Raw genomic sequence first — 16617 nt, forward strand, 5'->3', positions numbered from 1 at the left:
GAACAGAGAATTGGGATTACCTCTTCTTTGGGACCCAAGTTCCATTCATTCAATCATATGTTTATTTGTTCAGTATTTATTGACCACCTACTATGTGCCAGACGCTGATAATAATGAGGCAAGTTTGGTCTGTGATTGTGGCAAAGCTTCCTGCCTGATCTAACCCAGCTTCTCCGGAAGCATCCATGAAAGACCATGTCTCAGGCATTGTTTTAAGAACTTTACATATGGTAACTCACTTAACCTCCACAAAAACCCTAGAAGGGAGATATGATCTCCATTTTCTAGGTGGGAAAACGGAAGCACAGAAAAGTGGTAAGTTTCTTAGGGTCACACAACAGTGAAGCTGGGATTTGAACCTGAGCAGGTGAACTCCAGAGTCTAATTTGTAATATGCTGGATGAATCACCTTTTATGCTTTTGTGGGGCAGCCTGTTCTGACTGACTTGGTGGTAAGAAGGAACCCAGGAGGTCCTGGCAGAGAGGAGGACGAGGCCATAAGAACTTCCACTGAAGTAGGTGGAGTGTGGGTGGAGATTAAGTGAACATTAACCACCACATGCTCAGCCCTGCTCCGTGCCGCCCACAGCAAGAAACACTTAACCCGCATTGTCACACTGAATGTGCTGTATAAAATGGTGAGGTTATAACAGTTACCCACATAATAACTAATGTTACTTGAGTGCTTACCAGGTGCCAGACGTTGTCTAAGCAGTTTAGGTACTGCTGTCCCCATTTACAGTGGGAAAACCCAGCCTCAGAAAGGCAAAGCCACTAGCCCAGAGAGCTCACATAGCTGGTGTGTGGTGAAGCCAGGACTTGAATGCAGCTATTTCCAGGAAAGAGAGGTATCATTGAGCAGGCTGTCAACTGCATAACTATAGTGGGCACCAGTCACACTCTAATCTATAGGGAATGCTGCCCCTGGAGTTGTGCAGTGCACAACCTGCTCAACCATACATGTTGTCCCTGGGTGTGTCCGATCTTCCTCCTGGCCTCTTGATGCCCCATCCAAAAAAGGAAATGATATTCATGCACACCGTAAGTGGACTCATGTGTGAGCTTGAGATCTGTGGACATGGGCCAAAAAGTCTGCCAAAAATTAAATAGATATGCTGGCATGGTGGGATTTGGGGATGATTTTTCTTCTTTCAAACGTCCTTCAGTGCTGGTCTTTGTTGTTGTTCCTCTCCTTTAGAAGGAGGAGGAGGAGAAAAAATGGAATATCGAGAACAGCTCTGATACAAATTTCTGTAATGAGGAAAATATTCCCACTCTGTGCTATTCAGCATGGTAGCCACTAGCCACATGTGGCTGTTGAGTCCTTGAAATGTGGCTACTGTAACTGAAGAACAGGATTTATGTTTTTATTTCATTTTAATCAATGTCAGTTGGACTGGAGATGGCTCCGTGTGGCCAGTGGCTGCCGTACTGGCCAGTGCAGAGCTGGAGGGTGGATTTGCACTTTTCACATTGCGCCATGTCACTCTGTTGGCTTCATGGAAGCCCATGGTTCCTAACCTTGTGGGCGAGGGAGACTGTGCTGCAGACTCCGGGCCTGGGCTTGCTGGATCGGAATCCCCCAGGATGGGATGGGAATGTCCTGTTCTAATGAGCTTCCCATGGAGTTTCGAAGCAAGTTGTCAGTGGACACCCCTTTGAGAAATCTGGAAGAGCTGGTATCAGCCCCTCCGCTGGGGCCACCAGGGCGGTTAGGGGGCGGCGCAGGCTCTCAGAGTTCCAGTGGAGGCATTGGAAAGGCTGCCTTCAAATGTTAGCAAGGTGGCCCTGGGGAGGAGTCCCCTGTGCTGCCCCTCGCTCAAAGCATAAACTTGGGGGGCCCACATGGAGAAAGATTATGGCTCACTGTAACAGGGAACTTTCTAGTGTCCGGGTTGGCTGTCATTTGAGGGTGTGACTGGGACCAGTTAGAGATGTCACAGATGGCTCTGTGCCCAGGCTATGAGTGCATCCTGCCAGTGAGGGCTGTGGCAGCTGGGACACAGACAGGCACCCATCCCGCTGGCACACAGCAGGGGATCGTCAGCCTTAAGGGCACCAGCACCCAAGAGCATGATGGGTGGGTGTGGGCGGAGTGCTCAGATTTGCTCAAGTAGAGAGAGGTGGCCGGCGAAGTCACAGGGAGTTGAAATGTTCTCTGCACCCAGCCATCAACCCTCTCTCTGACTCCCAGCAGGTGCTGGCTGTAGGCTTTGAGAGTCCTGGGAGCTCTTAAGTGGGAGAGAAAACCTCACACTGGGTCCTTGGCAGCAACTTCACTCTGTTGGCTTCACTCTGGAAATGGTTAAGGAGGGCAGCTTCCACTGCCCGATGCCAGCCATTTGGGGACAAACAACCCAGACAGAAGCCCCTGCCTCATCACTGCCTGGCTGTGTGACCTGGGTCAGCTGCTTCACCTATCTGAACCTCACTGTCCCTGATGGAGAACAAGGCTTAATAACAGTGCCCTCCACATTGGAGAAGTCAGGCTTTGTAACCCAGCATAAAAGTTTAGTAAATGGAAGCCAAAAAAAAAAAAAAAAAAAGGATGGGAAGTGGGAGTCCTGGCCTTACCACACGCCCAAACTGCGGTGAGCGGAGCAGCAGACACTCAAGACAGCCTGGAGCTTCGCTGAGTTGAGCCTCAAACTCACATTTTCCAGCGTGCCTGGAACTCACAGATGGGTCATAAAAATCTGCAGTGATGCTTTAAAGGTCAGCCTCTCTGGGAGTGCAGCATTGCCTCAGAGCCAGGGTCAAGGGAGGTCCCGGAAGCCTTAGAAGAGGGGTGACAGGCACTGCCTTTGTCTCAGCTGCTATCTGGGGTGGGCAGCTGGCCAGGGGACCCCAAGGTGAAACAGAGGCAGAGAGGCGGGTTCCTCTGGGGCGGAAAAGCTGACTTTCCATCAAGCTGACTTTTCAGTATGGGATCTGTGGACATGATTCAGGGAGCCTGTGACCTGACCCGCCCCCCACCCTGGGTTACACGCAAACTTCTGTGTGCACCTGTGTTTTTCTGGGGAAAGGTCCATCGAATTCCTCAGATTTCTCAAGAGATTTATGATCGAAATAGGGGAGGAACCAATGAGCCAGGACCTAGGTTTCATTCTGGAAAAATAGTAGGCATCTTGGTAGCCCACGGCGTTTAGCGTGTTCTCAGGAAAGCCTGGACTCTTCCATCCTTTCTGCCACCCTAAGAGGGAGGCACAGATACTGCTTTTGCCCCAGTGCACAGGTGGTGAAACCCAGGGCCCAAGAGGGGATCTCTCTGGACTAAGGACACACAGGGGGTCGTTTTCCTCAATCTCAGATGCTCAGGGGAGGCAGCCATTGGCTAAGTGGGCTGCTGCTTCGCCCCGCCCCCTGCCAACCAGGCCCGCTTGCTGTGTCAGGGATGCACTCCTGCACCCGGCCCCCTGGGAACCCAGGAACAGGGAGGAGGCAGGAAGGAGGAAAATGTGTGTTCTCAGGGGTTGGACGTCAGTGGGCAGAACTTAGGGTCCCCCTGCCTTGCTGGGAGCCCTTGGCTAAGTCACTGTCCCATCCTGTGCCTCAGTTTCCTCATTAGCAAAAACGAGGGGCTTTGACAGATGATCTGTAAACTAAGGTCCCTTCAGGTCTGAGGACTGAGAAGACAAGTGTAACAGGCTTGAGATCCCAGAGCCTCTTGCAGCTTTGTTTCAGAACCAAGCTGCACAAAATCGGGCCATTTCTGCTCCCGGCCACCAGCCCTTGCCTTGACTCCCAGCAGATGCTGGCTGCGCAGGCTTGAGAGACCCAGGAGCTCAGAGCTGGGAGAGGAAACCCCACACTGAGCCTGGAGTGGCAACTTCACCCTGGTCTGGAAGTGGTTAATGAGCTTTCTTTCCTCCAGATACCAGCCCCTTATTAAAATGTAGGTTTTACAATAAATCTGGCGTTTGGCCACCGACCTTAGATTAAAACCAGACGGGACAGACACTAACCCCCTTCGTAGACCAAATTTTGAGCAAAGGACTGCTCTTTTTCCTTCTGAATGACTCCCCAACCCACACTCACCCCTGCATCTCCACTCCAGCCACATGCCCCCACTTTCTGGAGCTCGGTTTTGGGGTCTCAGGGGTAGAGAAGACTGGGCTGACCACAGATGTGAACCCCTGGCTCCTGGAGTGTTGAGGTGGGAGGTGATCAGCCCCAGACCCAGAGGCCTGGGGGGCCTGGGGGGAGGATCCGGGGACGCCAGAGTCTTTGAGATGGTCAGCTGTATCTGGCCTTTGACCTCACGCCCTTTTCTGCGCCTGAGACTGGACACAAATGTTCTCTGCCCTGTAGCTTTGTCCCTGCCCCCCACTTAGGTCCAATGATCCCATTTTTCAGAGAATCCTGGATCTCCAAAGAAGTTTGGGCCTCCCCCATCCCGCTGCAGCAGCCCCCGCATGGAGACATTCGGTCCCAAGAACCCCGCCTTGTGGATTCTGTCTTACTGAGAGTCTCCCCAGACCCCCTGACCCAGCATGGCTTTGAGGCTTTTCTGGCAGTACTGAGCCACTCTCTGGGCCTTAGTCACTCCACCCCCCACTCCCTGCATCCCCCCAAACATTCAGGGGACCTCCTTTCCTTGCCATTCTCAGCCAATCCCAGTGTTTCCTTCTGCCCCCTCCCCTTTTCTGTGTTCTTTTATGACAACTTGATTGACATATAATTCATATAGCTCACAACTCACTCATCTCAAGTGTACAGTCCAGTGATTTTTTAGTATAATCAGTTGTGCAGGCATCACCACAACTTTAGAACATTTTAATTGCCCCGGAAAGAAACCCTGAACCCTTTAGTCCTCACCCTCCAATCTCCCCAGCACCCTCCCCCAGCCCCCGGCAACCACTCATCTATTTTCTGTTTCTATAGATCTGCCTTTTCTGAACTGTTCATGTAAGTGGAATCATACGTCATGTGCCCTTTTGTGACTGGCACTGTCTTCTTTAACTCAGCGTAATGTTTTCAAAGATCATCCATGTTGTGGCCTGGACCAGCACAATTTATTTCTCTTCATAGTCGAATAATATTCCGTCCTATGGATACACGACATTTGGTTTATCTGCTCATCAGTTGAAGGGCTTCCCCCTTTGGGCTGTTAAGAGTAACGCTGCTATGAACATTCATTCATATACGAGGTTTTGTGTGGACATATGTTTTCATTTCTCTTGAGTACATGACTAGCAGTGGAATGGCTGGGTCATAGGCTAACTCTGTTTTTAACATTTTGAGGAGCTGCCAGACTGTTTTCCAAAGTGGCTGCACCATTTTACGTCCCTCCTGGCAGGACGGGAGAGTTTCGATCTCTCCACACATTCTTGTCGCCACTTGTTATTGTCCGTCTTTTGATTCTGGCCATCCCAGGGGGTGGGAAGTGGAATCCCCTCATGGTTTTGCTTTGCCTTTCCCTGATGGCTAATGATCCTGAGCATCTCTTCATGTGCTTACTGGTCATTTGTCTGTCTTCTTTGGAGAAGGGTCTATTCAGATCATTTGCTCATTTTAAAAATTGGGTTATTGGTCTTTTTATTGTTGAGTTACAAGAGTTCTTAATTATTTTCTAAATACAAGCCTCCTCATCAAATATATATTCTGTAAATAGTTTTCCCATTCTGTGCCTTGTCGTCTTCCTTGATGATGTTCACAGAAGGTTTTAACTTGATGAAGTCTGATTTATCTTGTTTTTTCTTTAATTGCTTGTGCTTTTGTGTCCCATCTAAGAAACCACTGTCTGGCCCTCTTGAGGGGGAAGGGAACTGGCTTTGGAAGTTGAGATTTCTCATTCTTTTTTTGGAATGAGGCCTTTCTTCATTTATATAATTATTCATTCAGAAATATTTTTAAGCCAAACTACTGCCCAGTCCTGGGGATACAGCAGTGACAAGGCAAACCCATCCCTTGCCGTCCTAGAGCTTAGAGTTGAATGGAAGAGACAGGCATGAAGCAGATAACCAAAACAGAAGAATGACTTAATTACAGATGTGTGGGAGAGGAAGAGGGCCCAGGAGCCTATAATAAGGAGATCTTTTCTGGTCTGGGCGCTGGGAAAGACCCTCGGGACAGGGCATTTAGTCTGAGATTAAAGGCTGGGAAGCGTTAGCCAGGCAAAAGGGGTGCAGTGTGTCAGCCAGAGGAAACAGCATGTGCAAAGGCCCTGAGGTGGCAGGAGCTCATGCTGCTTTGTAAGGCAAGTCCCCTTGACATATCAGCCCTTCCACTGGGGTTTCTTGTGGGGGGGGGGTTCTGGTGGCCCAATGGAAGTGTATGCCACATGCCATGTCCTCAGTGCCTGTATGGGAGAGGTTCCAGACCCCAGGGACACCCAGATGCATTGCAGCTGCCTCTAGGGCTCTGCTGAGGTCTTGAGATGCCATATAGGAGCCTCCCCCAGCCTCCTCCAGACTCCAGGGTCAGCCCAAGTCTACTAAGGCCTCCTCATAGCCCTTTGGCTGGGAGCGGGTAAGGGCACAGCACCCCAGGCTGGGGTGGCCCATGACGCCAGGTTCTTACAGGCTGTCTGAGGCCTGTAAGGCCATGGGGTCATGGATGGGGTCCCAGAGGACCTCTCTAACTCCTTGGGTCCCACTGTGTTTTCCCTTCCTCCTCTTCTTTCCTGAGATATTTTCTCCTTCTCCAGACTGATAGCTATAAAAACGTATCAGCACCTTGGGTTTTTGTTCAGAATTAATGAGGTGAAACATCCTTGGCTGGACAGTGGGTGTCAGTGGCTGACTCTCCCACCCCGCCGCCCTCAGCCTCTCCATCCTGCCCTGTGGCATAGGCTCTCATAACTCAGCACTGGCCAGGCCTCTGTGGCTCTGTAAAGAAGAATCTGGACCCTGGAAACAGCCCAGGACAGGGGCAGGCTCTGAAGTCTTCCCACACTCTCCCAATGCCTCCTTATTCATTTGTTCATCTGTTCATTCATTCACTCAGCACTCAACAAATATTTGTGGAGAGTTACCATGGGCCAGGCCCTGTGAAGGGCCCCAGGGAGACAGAAAACAGTAAGTTCCAGTCCCTGCTAGACAAATGACCCTACATTTACCCTCCAGTGTGATGGGATCTGGGATGGCTTCCTGGAGGAGGCAGCATTCTGCTGACACTTGAAGGTCATCCAGGGAAGTGGAGAGGGGATGTTGCAAGCCCAGGAATGGAATGGGCAGGAGTCCACAAGGGAGAGGATGTGCATGTCTGATGTGAACACTAGCCTCAGGGAGGCCGTGAACTTGGGACAGCAGCCCTGAGACTGCCTGAGGCCCCCTGTCTTGGCGCTGCCTACCCCAGGGACCTGGGTGGCCCCATCCAATAGATAGAGCCAGAAAACCCTTAAGAGAAAAGCCCCATCCTTCCATCATGCTCACTGTCAGATTTGCGCAGGGCTAGGCTGGGGGCGGGGCTACCTCCTCCCTCTGTTATCCCTGCCAAGTGGCTACCAGGGATGTCATGAGAAAAGAAAGGGCCTAGGGCGTGGACTTTCACTTGCTGTGTGACCCTGGGTAGGTCCTAGCCCCTCTCTGGTCCTCCCTCCATCTTCTCCTCTGTAAGACAGAGACGAATCTGTCTCCATTCTTGAGGTTGCTGGGAGCCTTCAGGGAGGTGATGCTGGTAAGTCCACCTGTGTGGTCTCACCCCTCCTTTGTGCCTTAGCCCTGGTCCCTGAGTGCCCAGGACTAAGGCCCGCCTGTCCAGACATGAAACCGGCTCTTGGCCCCTTGCTTGAGATTCTGGCTGGGATGGGCCTGGGGGATGCCCAGACACCCTTCTCCAGAGGGCTCCTGGGTCCATGTTTCCTCTTCCTCCTCCTTCTGTCCGTCCTTCCTCTCTTCCTTCTTATGTTGGTGACGCACTTGGTGCCAGGCCTGACCCTGGCTCTGCCCTCGCAGGTCTCACAGGCTGGGCAACCCGCATGCCCTTCTCCTCCCCCTGGCCTGCGTGCCAGGGACTCCAGCTCCAGAAATGCTCCTGCTGCCTTCAGTAGCCCTCCTCCTGGCTGACTCACACACCCTAAGCCCCTGGAGACGCCCTCAGGCTCCCACTGCATGAGGACCTGGGGGGCCTTTAGGGCCAGCTGCCTTGTGCCAAGATGGTTAAGAGCCCGGGCTTGGTGCCAATCTGCAGGTTTAAATCCCAGCTCTGGCCTTTACTAGCCACGTGGCTTTGGCGTGTGGCTTCCTTAACCCCCTGTGCCTCAGTTTTGTCATCTGTAAAATCAGGCTAAGAACACCCAGGTTGGATTGCTATGAGGGTTAAATGAGGTGGTTCCTCAGTGAGATTCCTGAGGCTGGGGCGGGATAAATTCTTTACCCAGAGCCACTCTGCAGGATAGCTGGGGCTAATCTGAGGTCCTAAACTGGGACCCCTGAAATCCTTAACCACTCCCTGAGGCGGTGAGACTGTCCCTCAGGTCTCCCCTGGTGGCATTTGAGTCTGGACAGCCACTAAGGACACAGTTTCCAGAATTTCTGTCTGCGCCCTTCTCCCAGGGGTCTTTCAGAGGAACCCACGTCTCTACCAAGAGACCTGAATGTTGGCGGCAGGGGGGCGGCCTCTCTGCACCCCCAACCTCCACTTCCTTCCTCAGCCTTTTCTGGCTGTAAATATTTCTGCAGCTTCGAAGCTCCTTTGACCAAGGCCCAGTGTTAATTTGTTAAATCCACATCAAGGTCCTGGGGACCCGTTGTTTATTTTTGTGAACGCGTTGGCAGAGATCACATTTGGGGGTGGGGGAGGCTGCTTATTTGGTCAGAATAAATGCTAATTAATAAAAGTTATTTATTTGGGTTGGAGCTCACCGTGGCCCCAGGGTCAGGCGCAAACTGACTATTTGAAGCAAAAACAAACTGAGAGTGTCTCTCAACAGCTTGAGAAAGGCAGGAACGAAGAGGCTGGGTTTATTTGTCTTAGGAAGAATTTGCAGTTAATTCCCTCCAGACTATTTAGACCCTTAAATTACACGGAATAAGAAAAACCATGGGTGCAGGAAAGAGCCAGGAACACTTGATCACTTGGCTGAGAGCAGAGTTTTTAAATGTCTTTGGCCTGAAGTCAGCCAAATAAATGGTATGTGTGAAATAATTTAATGGCAGAAAACTGTGCCCCAGTCACTTTTTTTTCATCGTAACGTAATCGGAGACGAAGTAATTTTGGTTTTAAGAGAGAGAGAGCGCGGTCTGCCTCCCTCATCTGAGTCTGTTTACTCTTCCCTGATTCAGCCCCTCCCAATTGCATCTAAACAGCCGGTGTAAATGGAGGTGGTTTCAGGCCTTCTTTTCTTGTCCCAGAGGAAAGCAAAACTTTTCCTGAACAAACGGCAACTTTGGGCACAGCCCGACTTGGACAGAGCGGGCCCCAGCGCTCACTGGCCTGTGCCTCAGAGAGTATTTGTTTATTTTCCAACTGCTTGAATCTCCAGTGTGAAGCCCCCAAAGGACACACGCCCACCACAATATATTTCTCAGGAGGTGATTCAGGAACTCAGGGTAACGGCACATCTGCTGAGAAGCAGAACCCAGCCCCAGAGCTTGGCTGAGTCCAAAGCTGTGGGTTTGAATCCTGGGTCACCTCCAAGACACTGCCTGAGTCTTCCTCAACCTTGGCTACCTCTCCTCAGCCTCTGGCACAGCAGGGACCCATCTTCCTACTGTAGGCTGGGCTGAGGGAGAAAGATCCTTATTTTCAGGTGTGAAGCACGTTGCACACAAGCAAGAATGCTAAGAGCGGTGAGCACTGATCAAGCAATCACTGTGCCCTTGGCACTGAGTTAAACTCGGCTCCTCCAGGAGCTTGGTGTGACCTTCGCAAGCCACTGTCCCTCATGGCTCCCAGAGGTGAGGTCTTTCTCCCAGGGGCACCCTTCCCAGAGCCACGGAGACTCGGGGTTATTTCCACACCAGTGAGATGACATGGACCTGGAGACCCCATGGTCCCCTCCCCATGGCGTCTCCCAGAGCTGGTTCAGAGAGTGTGACAGACCCTCGCGTCACCTTCCCTGGGAGCGAGGTGGATGAGGGAGGTGACCCCGACAGAGACAGGCTGACACCCTGGGCCCGCTGAGCCTTCCTACAGACACGGATTCCAGTCCCAGCAGCGTGATCTTAGGCAAGCCCCTCAGAGCCTCAGTATTCCTGTGTGTGAAATGGGGTAACGCCTCGTAGAGTGGATGCTGGGATTCAGTGGATGGAGGTATATGGAGTGTTTGCCCCCCACCCCCAACTCAAAACCAACTTTTGTTGAGTGCGTCCCATCAGAGCTGCCTTGATGAGAACCCCGGAAAGATGTGCCTCCAGATCAGTGGAGACCAGCTGGTGCCAGGGGTGGGGTGGAGATGGGGCCTGGGGTTGGCAGTGGGGAGGGAAGAGTAAATGCCTTTGCATGAGGGTTTCAGCTCCAAGTACCACGCAGTTTGGCCAAAGAGCAGAGTTGTTTCTTCCGGCGCCCACTTGGCGGTGCCAAGGTTGCAAAATGGTTTTCATTTAAACACCCTCAGTTTTGCATTGTTCAGAAATTTCCCGAAAAAGTCTCCTTTTTTGGCTGCAATGCCTCCTGCGTTGGGTTTGTGCCCAAGCAGCATTGCCTGAAGGGGGGCGGAAATCGACTCGCAGTGACTGGTGTTCCAGAAGCTTCCATCGGCTCTCGGGCTCTTGATCACACAGGTTTTCAGCACACGGCCCCTGTTATTTCGGTTTAAGGTTTCTTCCCGCTCAAGGGGATGGGGGGCAGGGGGTGGAGAGACATTCCCAGGCACCAGACATTCTCATCCATCTTCGCCTTTTCGTGGAGGAAAGGGGTGAGGAGTGAAGACTGAAGTCGGTCCAGGAGACAAGGCCAGCTCGCATGGGGCTGCTCCGCGTTCCAGAACCTGCCACCGCCTACCCCACCCCCACATACATCTCGTGTGTTTGCAGTACTTCCCAAAGGGGAAAAGTACTGAACCTCAACTCCTGGTCCTCCCTCCAAACCAGGGCCTCTGACCCTCAGCCCTGTGGACATGGTGAACCAGGTAATTCTCTGATGCGGGACCTGTCCTGTGCGCTGAAGTGTACTTAGCTGCATCCCAGCCTCTACCCATTTGATCCTAGTAACACCCCCTCTCCAGTCCTGACCATCAAAAATGTCCAGACATTGCCAGATGCCCCCTGGAGGCAAAACTGTGCTTGGTTGAGAACCACAGGTCCAAACCCAGCTGGAAGGTCATCTTTTCCCGGGCACCATCCCTGATTCCTGCCTGACACCCTCATACGCTCCACGCAAACATTTACCAGTCTCACGGAACAATTTAGCCTCCAATTAAATCAGTTGGTTCAACTGGAGGCTAAATTACTGACACAACCCTGCAGACGTGGGAGCTTGTTCAAAAGCGAGGACTGAGTGGTATCCGTGGCTGGGCCTGGAATGTTCTAATGCTCAGCTGCACAACCAGCCAGCACCGTGTGAAGACCATAAGATGTATAAAGAGAATGTGTAACTAGGGGAGCAAAAATACAAGGTATGGACCAAAATCCAGAAGGCTGACAATATGCTCTGTTGGCTCAACTGTGGCCAAAAGAGGCCTCCCCACTCACCGATGCTAGGAAGCCTCATGGGGGAATTTGGCCACACCTAGCATTTTACTTACTGGCCCAGCAATCCCATTTCTAGGAATCTGTCCCAAATATTCACTGGCAGAAATAGAAAATCATGTTTGTACGAGGTTATTCATTGTGGCATTCTTTTCATTGCAAAAGACTGGAAACACGCCATGTGCCCATCAAATAGGGCTCCGGTTTTAGTTGAATAAACCACAGTACATTTGCACAGCCAAATGGTATGGAGCTGGGAGAAGGTACATGCAGGACTCCTCTGCACTGGATGGAGAAATCCCTGCAATGTATTGCTCAGTGAGAAAAAAAAAAAAAGTGATGTGCACAACAGTATATGGTCTGCTACCATTCAATAGAAGGGGAGAAAATGTACACTTGAAAAAATTGTAAAAAGCACTGCTGGGAGGATAAACCAAAGACTAATTTAAAATTGGTTCCTACGAGTGGAGGGAGGGAGCAAGAGGGAAAATACAATAGGGAAAGAAATGCATATAATGCAGGTAAATAGGACTGGGTTTGTTCTGTGGGTGGAACTGTATCTGGAATAAATTAAACAGGAAAAGGCAAGTTGCAGCACCAGTGTGTTCAGCGTGATCTAATGCTTGTAAATTTTTTTTAAATGCACGTTTGTAGTTGTGTAAAGCTGGGGAGCAGAGTCAGGAGAAGGGAGTATCTTGTTTTACTTTATGCCTTTCTGTGTTCTTTGAATGTGTTACTGTGTCAAGCAGTGACATTACTTGGTTATTAAAATATGCATTTTTAAGAAGAAAATCAGGTACACAAAGAAGTACTGAACAGGACACTGTTGGGTCTAAGTGCTGAGTGAGTGTGGTGGAGAAGAGGGGATTTCACTGGACTCAGGTGGTCAGGGAGGGCTCCCTGGAGGAGTGGGCAATGAACTGGGCCCTGCAGGATGAAGGTTCAGCAGTTCTGTCCCCGGGGTTAAATCTAAATGTGAAAATAGTAGCTGAACATCCCCTCTTCCTTCTCCCTCTGTAAATAGCGTGTGATGAGGCTAACAGCACCTGTCCATGGGATGTCTGTGAGCATCCAATCATCTACTAAAAAGCCTACCTTTGTGCAGTGGACTCTCAGAACTGTGACTCTTACTGTTCTTTTTTATATATTAATAGATTTCAACAACAAATAACTATGGAGGGTTTACTATGCTTCAGAGCCTAAGCCAGGTGCTGAGGACACATAGGTGTCCCAGGCTCTCCCTGACCAGGTTAGTTGTCCCTCATGGCAGCAGATGCCAGTCCCCCGACTCCACAGAATAGGATCCTGACTGCTTTTGTTCACCATTATGTCCCCAGGGCCTCAGCCACATAGTAGGGGCTCAGTAAAAATGTGTTGAAGGATGGATGGATGGATGGATGGGTGGGTGGATGAAGGAGTGAATGGAGTGAATTAAAGGGAAGTGCTCCGGCTCTCAGGCTGGACGACCCGTCTGCAGGGGGAGACACAGGGAAAGCGCTCAGCGCAAATTGCTGAGCTGATGCCTGAGTTGTGACAGTGTTGCCCACCCCAGCCCCGCCCCCGCCCCCGCCCCCGGGCGCAGGGGCGCTGCGGGCACCCACCGCGCGCCGCCCGCCGCCAGCCGCCCTGCTGACCCTCGGGCCCCTCCGCAGGTGAGTGTCCCAGCCCCGCGCGCGGCGGCGCCGCCAAGCGGAAGAAGAAGCAGCGGCGGAACCGCACCACGTTCAACAGCAGCCAGCTGCAGGCGCTGGAGCGCGTGTTCGAGCGCACGCACTACCCCGACGCCTTCGTGCGGGAGGAGCTCGCCCGGCGCGTCAACCTCAGCGAGGCGCGCGTCCAGGTGAGCGCTGCCCCTCCGCGGGACCCCCGGGGTGGTGCAGCCGCCACTCACCCAGGGTTGGGGAGCTGCCAAGGTGCGGTGTTTAAGAGCAGGGACATCTGAGGCCAGGAGGGTTGAGGTTCAAATCCCAGCCCTGTCACTTACCAGCTGTGTGACCTTGAGCAAGTTACTTAACCGCTCTGTGCCACAGGTGCCTCCTTGTAGAATGAGAATCACGTTATACCGTTCTTACGAGAATGAAAGGAGTTAATATCTTTGCAGCTTAGAGCAGTGCCTGGCGCCCTGGGTTTTGATAAATAAAAGTCACTTGAGTATTCTGTGCGTGCTGGGGGCCAGCTCTGAGCTGAGTGCTCAGCCTGCACCTCTCATGACAACCGCACAACAGCTAAATGCTCATTTATTCACTCGTTCACTTGCCCGTCCTCCAGCACATACCCAGCCACAGACATCGTTTATCACTCCCATTTTACAGACGAGAAAACCGAGGCTTAGAGAGGCGAAGCTGCCAGTACAGGGTTGGTGGCAGAGCAGGCGCACAGTGGATCCAAAAGGACTTGGGTCCCTTTTGCAGCCCACTCATCTTACCTTCCCACTTCCCAGGTCTGGTTTCAGAACCGCCGGGCCAAGTTCCGCCGAAACGAGCGGGCCATGCTGGCCAACCGCTCCGCCTCGCTGCTCAAGTCCTACAGCCAGGAGGCCGCCATCGAGCAGCCCGTGGCTCCCCGGCCCACCGCCCTGAGCCCAGATTATCTCTCCTGGACAGCCTCGTCCCCGTACAGGTGAGCGCGGGAACCCCTTTCGGGTCGGGAGTGGGCAGCAGCCTGGGGATCCCGTGGGGTGTTTTAGAGCCCAGACTCCTTTGAGGAGCTGAAGAGAGCTGTGAATGGTGCCCAGGGGCCCCGTGGCGCTGGGGTCCACCCAGGGGTGGGTGGGCGGGCAAGCATGTGAGTGTGTGCTCATGAGTGTGCACATGTAGGGGCTGCATGCGTGTGTGTATGCACATCATGTGTGCACATGATTGTGAGTGTGCATGCGTGTGCCTGTGAGTGCACACGAGTATGTGGGTGGGTGCGTGGATGTAGGGGACGGCGAGAAGATGAGGTGTATCTGGAGGGAATGAAGAATCCACGTCACCCTCAAGAAGCTGAAAACCTGCAGATGTCTCCGCCGGCAGGAGCATCCAGCATCCTGTGTTGTCCATTCCAAGAGAAACAGGCTGGGCGGGCTGAGAGAATGGCCTCCCTGTCCTGGGGACCTGGTGGGACCCAAAGCCAAGTTTGTCCTGGTGAAAGCTGGAAATAGGTGGCAGGGTAAGAAGAGAGAGAGAGGAGGTGCTAGGGAGTAGGGTTTCTGCATCCCACAACTCCAGGGGGCGCGACCCACCCCTTAGTCTGTGTGAGCAGCTCTGCCAGAGCTGTGGTCTTGCGAGAGGTAACATACAGTGGGTCAGATCGTGCAGTCTGAGTCCCAGTGATGCTCACATCAGCCTCACAGCTCTTACAACTCCCTCCCTGCCTGTCCTTTCCTGGGGCAGGAGAACCACCAAGAGGTATCCTTACACACAGGTGTGTGTTCATTTCACCTCCATCCTGCTATGTGCCAGGCCCAGGGCAGGCGCTAGGGCTGAACAGAATGCAGGCCCTGCTTTCAGGAAGCTCCTGGTCCAGTGAGGAAGGACCACAAACCCATAGAGGCAGCTCCATGTCTCAGTGCCGCCTGTGGGAGCTTCTGACCCCTCCCTAACCTTGCAGCCCCAGGGGAAGGCTTCCCAGGAGAGTGAGCTGAGGCGGGGAGGCAGGAGGACCAGGGGCTGGGGTCCAGGACTGACAGCTGGCATTGGTCAGCTCCAGGCATCCTGCCAGCCACACCACCATGTCCTTGTGTCTTGTGTCACCCCCAGCACGGTGCCGCCATACAGCCCTGGAGGCTCAGGCCCTGCGACTCCGGGGGTCAACATGGCCAACAGCATTGCCAGCCTCCGTCTCAAGGCCAAAGAGTTTAGCCTGCATCACAGCCAGGTGCCCACGGTGAACTGACAGCCAGCCCCACCAGGACCCCGCTGCTTCCCTGGTCTACCAGCAACAGAAAAGAGGGCAGACATGCAGTAAAGTGAACTTCTCCTGTCCCCTGTCTCCAGGACAAGCTGAGTGGGCTCTCCTGGTCCCTCTTTCCAGCCCAGACTCCTGGGCCCAAGAGGCTGCTAAGATGCCTGGAGCCCGGCTCAGCCCCTCATTCACGGCCGCTGGAGACCTCAGCCCACAACCCTTGGAGGGGTTAGGCCAGAAGGCTGGAGCAGCAGCTCACCAAGGACCTCATTTATTTTGTGTATTAAAACCAAAAAGCTGTCGTCTTTAAGAAATAAAAAAATTTAAGCCCCAGAAGGTTGCAAGAGGGCGGATAAGGGAATCAACCCAGTGAAGGGACAGCCTTTGGGGGCCAGCTGCCCTCGTTTCTGGGCCTCTTTCTGAAGGGAGTCCTCCATCACCCGGCAGGGCCCCAGGGGTGGGGAGTGGGGTAGGAGGACAGAGACCTGCTCTGGAACCCCAAGACACCCAGGTGTTTGGGAGAAACCCTGCCATGTGACTCTGGGCAGGACCCTGACCCTACCTGGGCAGAGAGGGCAAGGTGGGTGACCATGGATTCCTGGACTGGCCAAAGGGTGTGTGGGGCAGACGCTGGAATTAAACCCCTTGCTCTGGGCATTTGACTGTGGAGGAGCCTGGACAGATGGTCTAGAAAGTGGGATACAGAGTGGAGGTCCCAGGTGGGCTCACAGGAGAGGGCAGTGGTCCTAACAGCCAAGGCCACCAGAAGACATTTTTTCAAGTCCTCCAACCCACTCTTGTGCAGATGGTAACTGTGGGTTTCAGAGGACACATGTGCCACCAGCCAATGCCAATGACCTCACTTATGCGGGGTCTGCAGAGAACTGTAGGGTGAGGGGAATGGTCTGAAGCCAGCCCTCTCCACCTGGCCCCCTGCCACCCGTCCTGATGGGCACACCCTCCAGGGAAGTTAAGAGATCATTTCTGCTGGAAGTAACCACAACCAGCCCCCAGGGAGTAGGACAGACCCCCAGAGGGTACAAAGAGGCTCGGCCCCTCGAGGGGGTTTCCCTCCCAGTAATACAGCGATCACACTGCTGGAATCCACAGATGGACCCCATTTCTCTAGTCTACCCTGCTCAGACAGCATCAAAGCGCC

The 16617-nt window shown here is 52.9% G+C and overlaps 1 protein-coding gene across 2 annotated transcripts in view; it reads left to right on the top strand.

The window, feature by feature from the left end:
* PRRX2 (paired related homeobox 2) overlaps positions 1–15791 on the top strand; it is a 42646-nt gene extending 26855 nt beyond the window's left edge. The window contains exons 2-4 of one of the 2 annotated variants that reach the window (XM_072960264.1): positions 13226–13413; positions 14014–14192; positions 15551–15791. In XM_072960264.1, the coding sequence (XP_072816365.1) occupies positions 13226–13413; positions 14014–14192; positions 15551–15560 (377 nt within the window). In that variant the 3' untranslated portion in view covers positions 15561–15791. Of the gene's footprint in view, positions 1–13225; positions 13414–14013; positions 14193–15313 lie in introns of both variants that reach the window. The other variant, XM_072960263.1, reaches the window with a different exon arrangement.
* Positions 15792–16617: the final 826 nt, after the last annotated feature.

Source organism: Vicugna pacos, chromosome 4 (genome assembly GCF_048564905.1).
Source record: "Vicugna pacos chromosome 4, VicPac4, whole genome shotgun sequence".
Taxonomy (NCBI): domain Eukaryota; kingdom Metazoa; phylum Chordata; class Mammalia; order Artiodactyla; family Camelidae; genus Vicugna; species Vicugna pacos.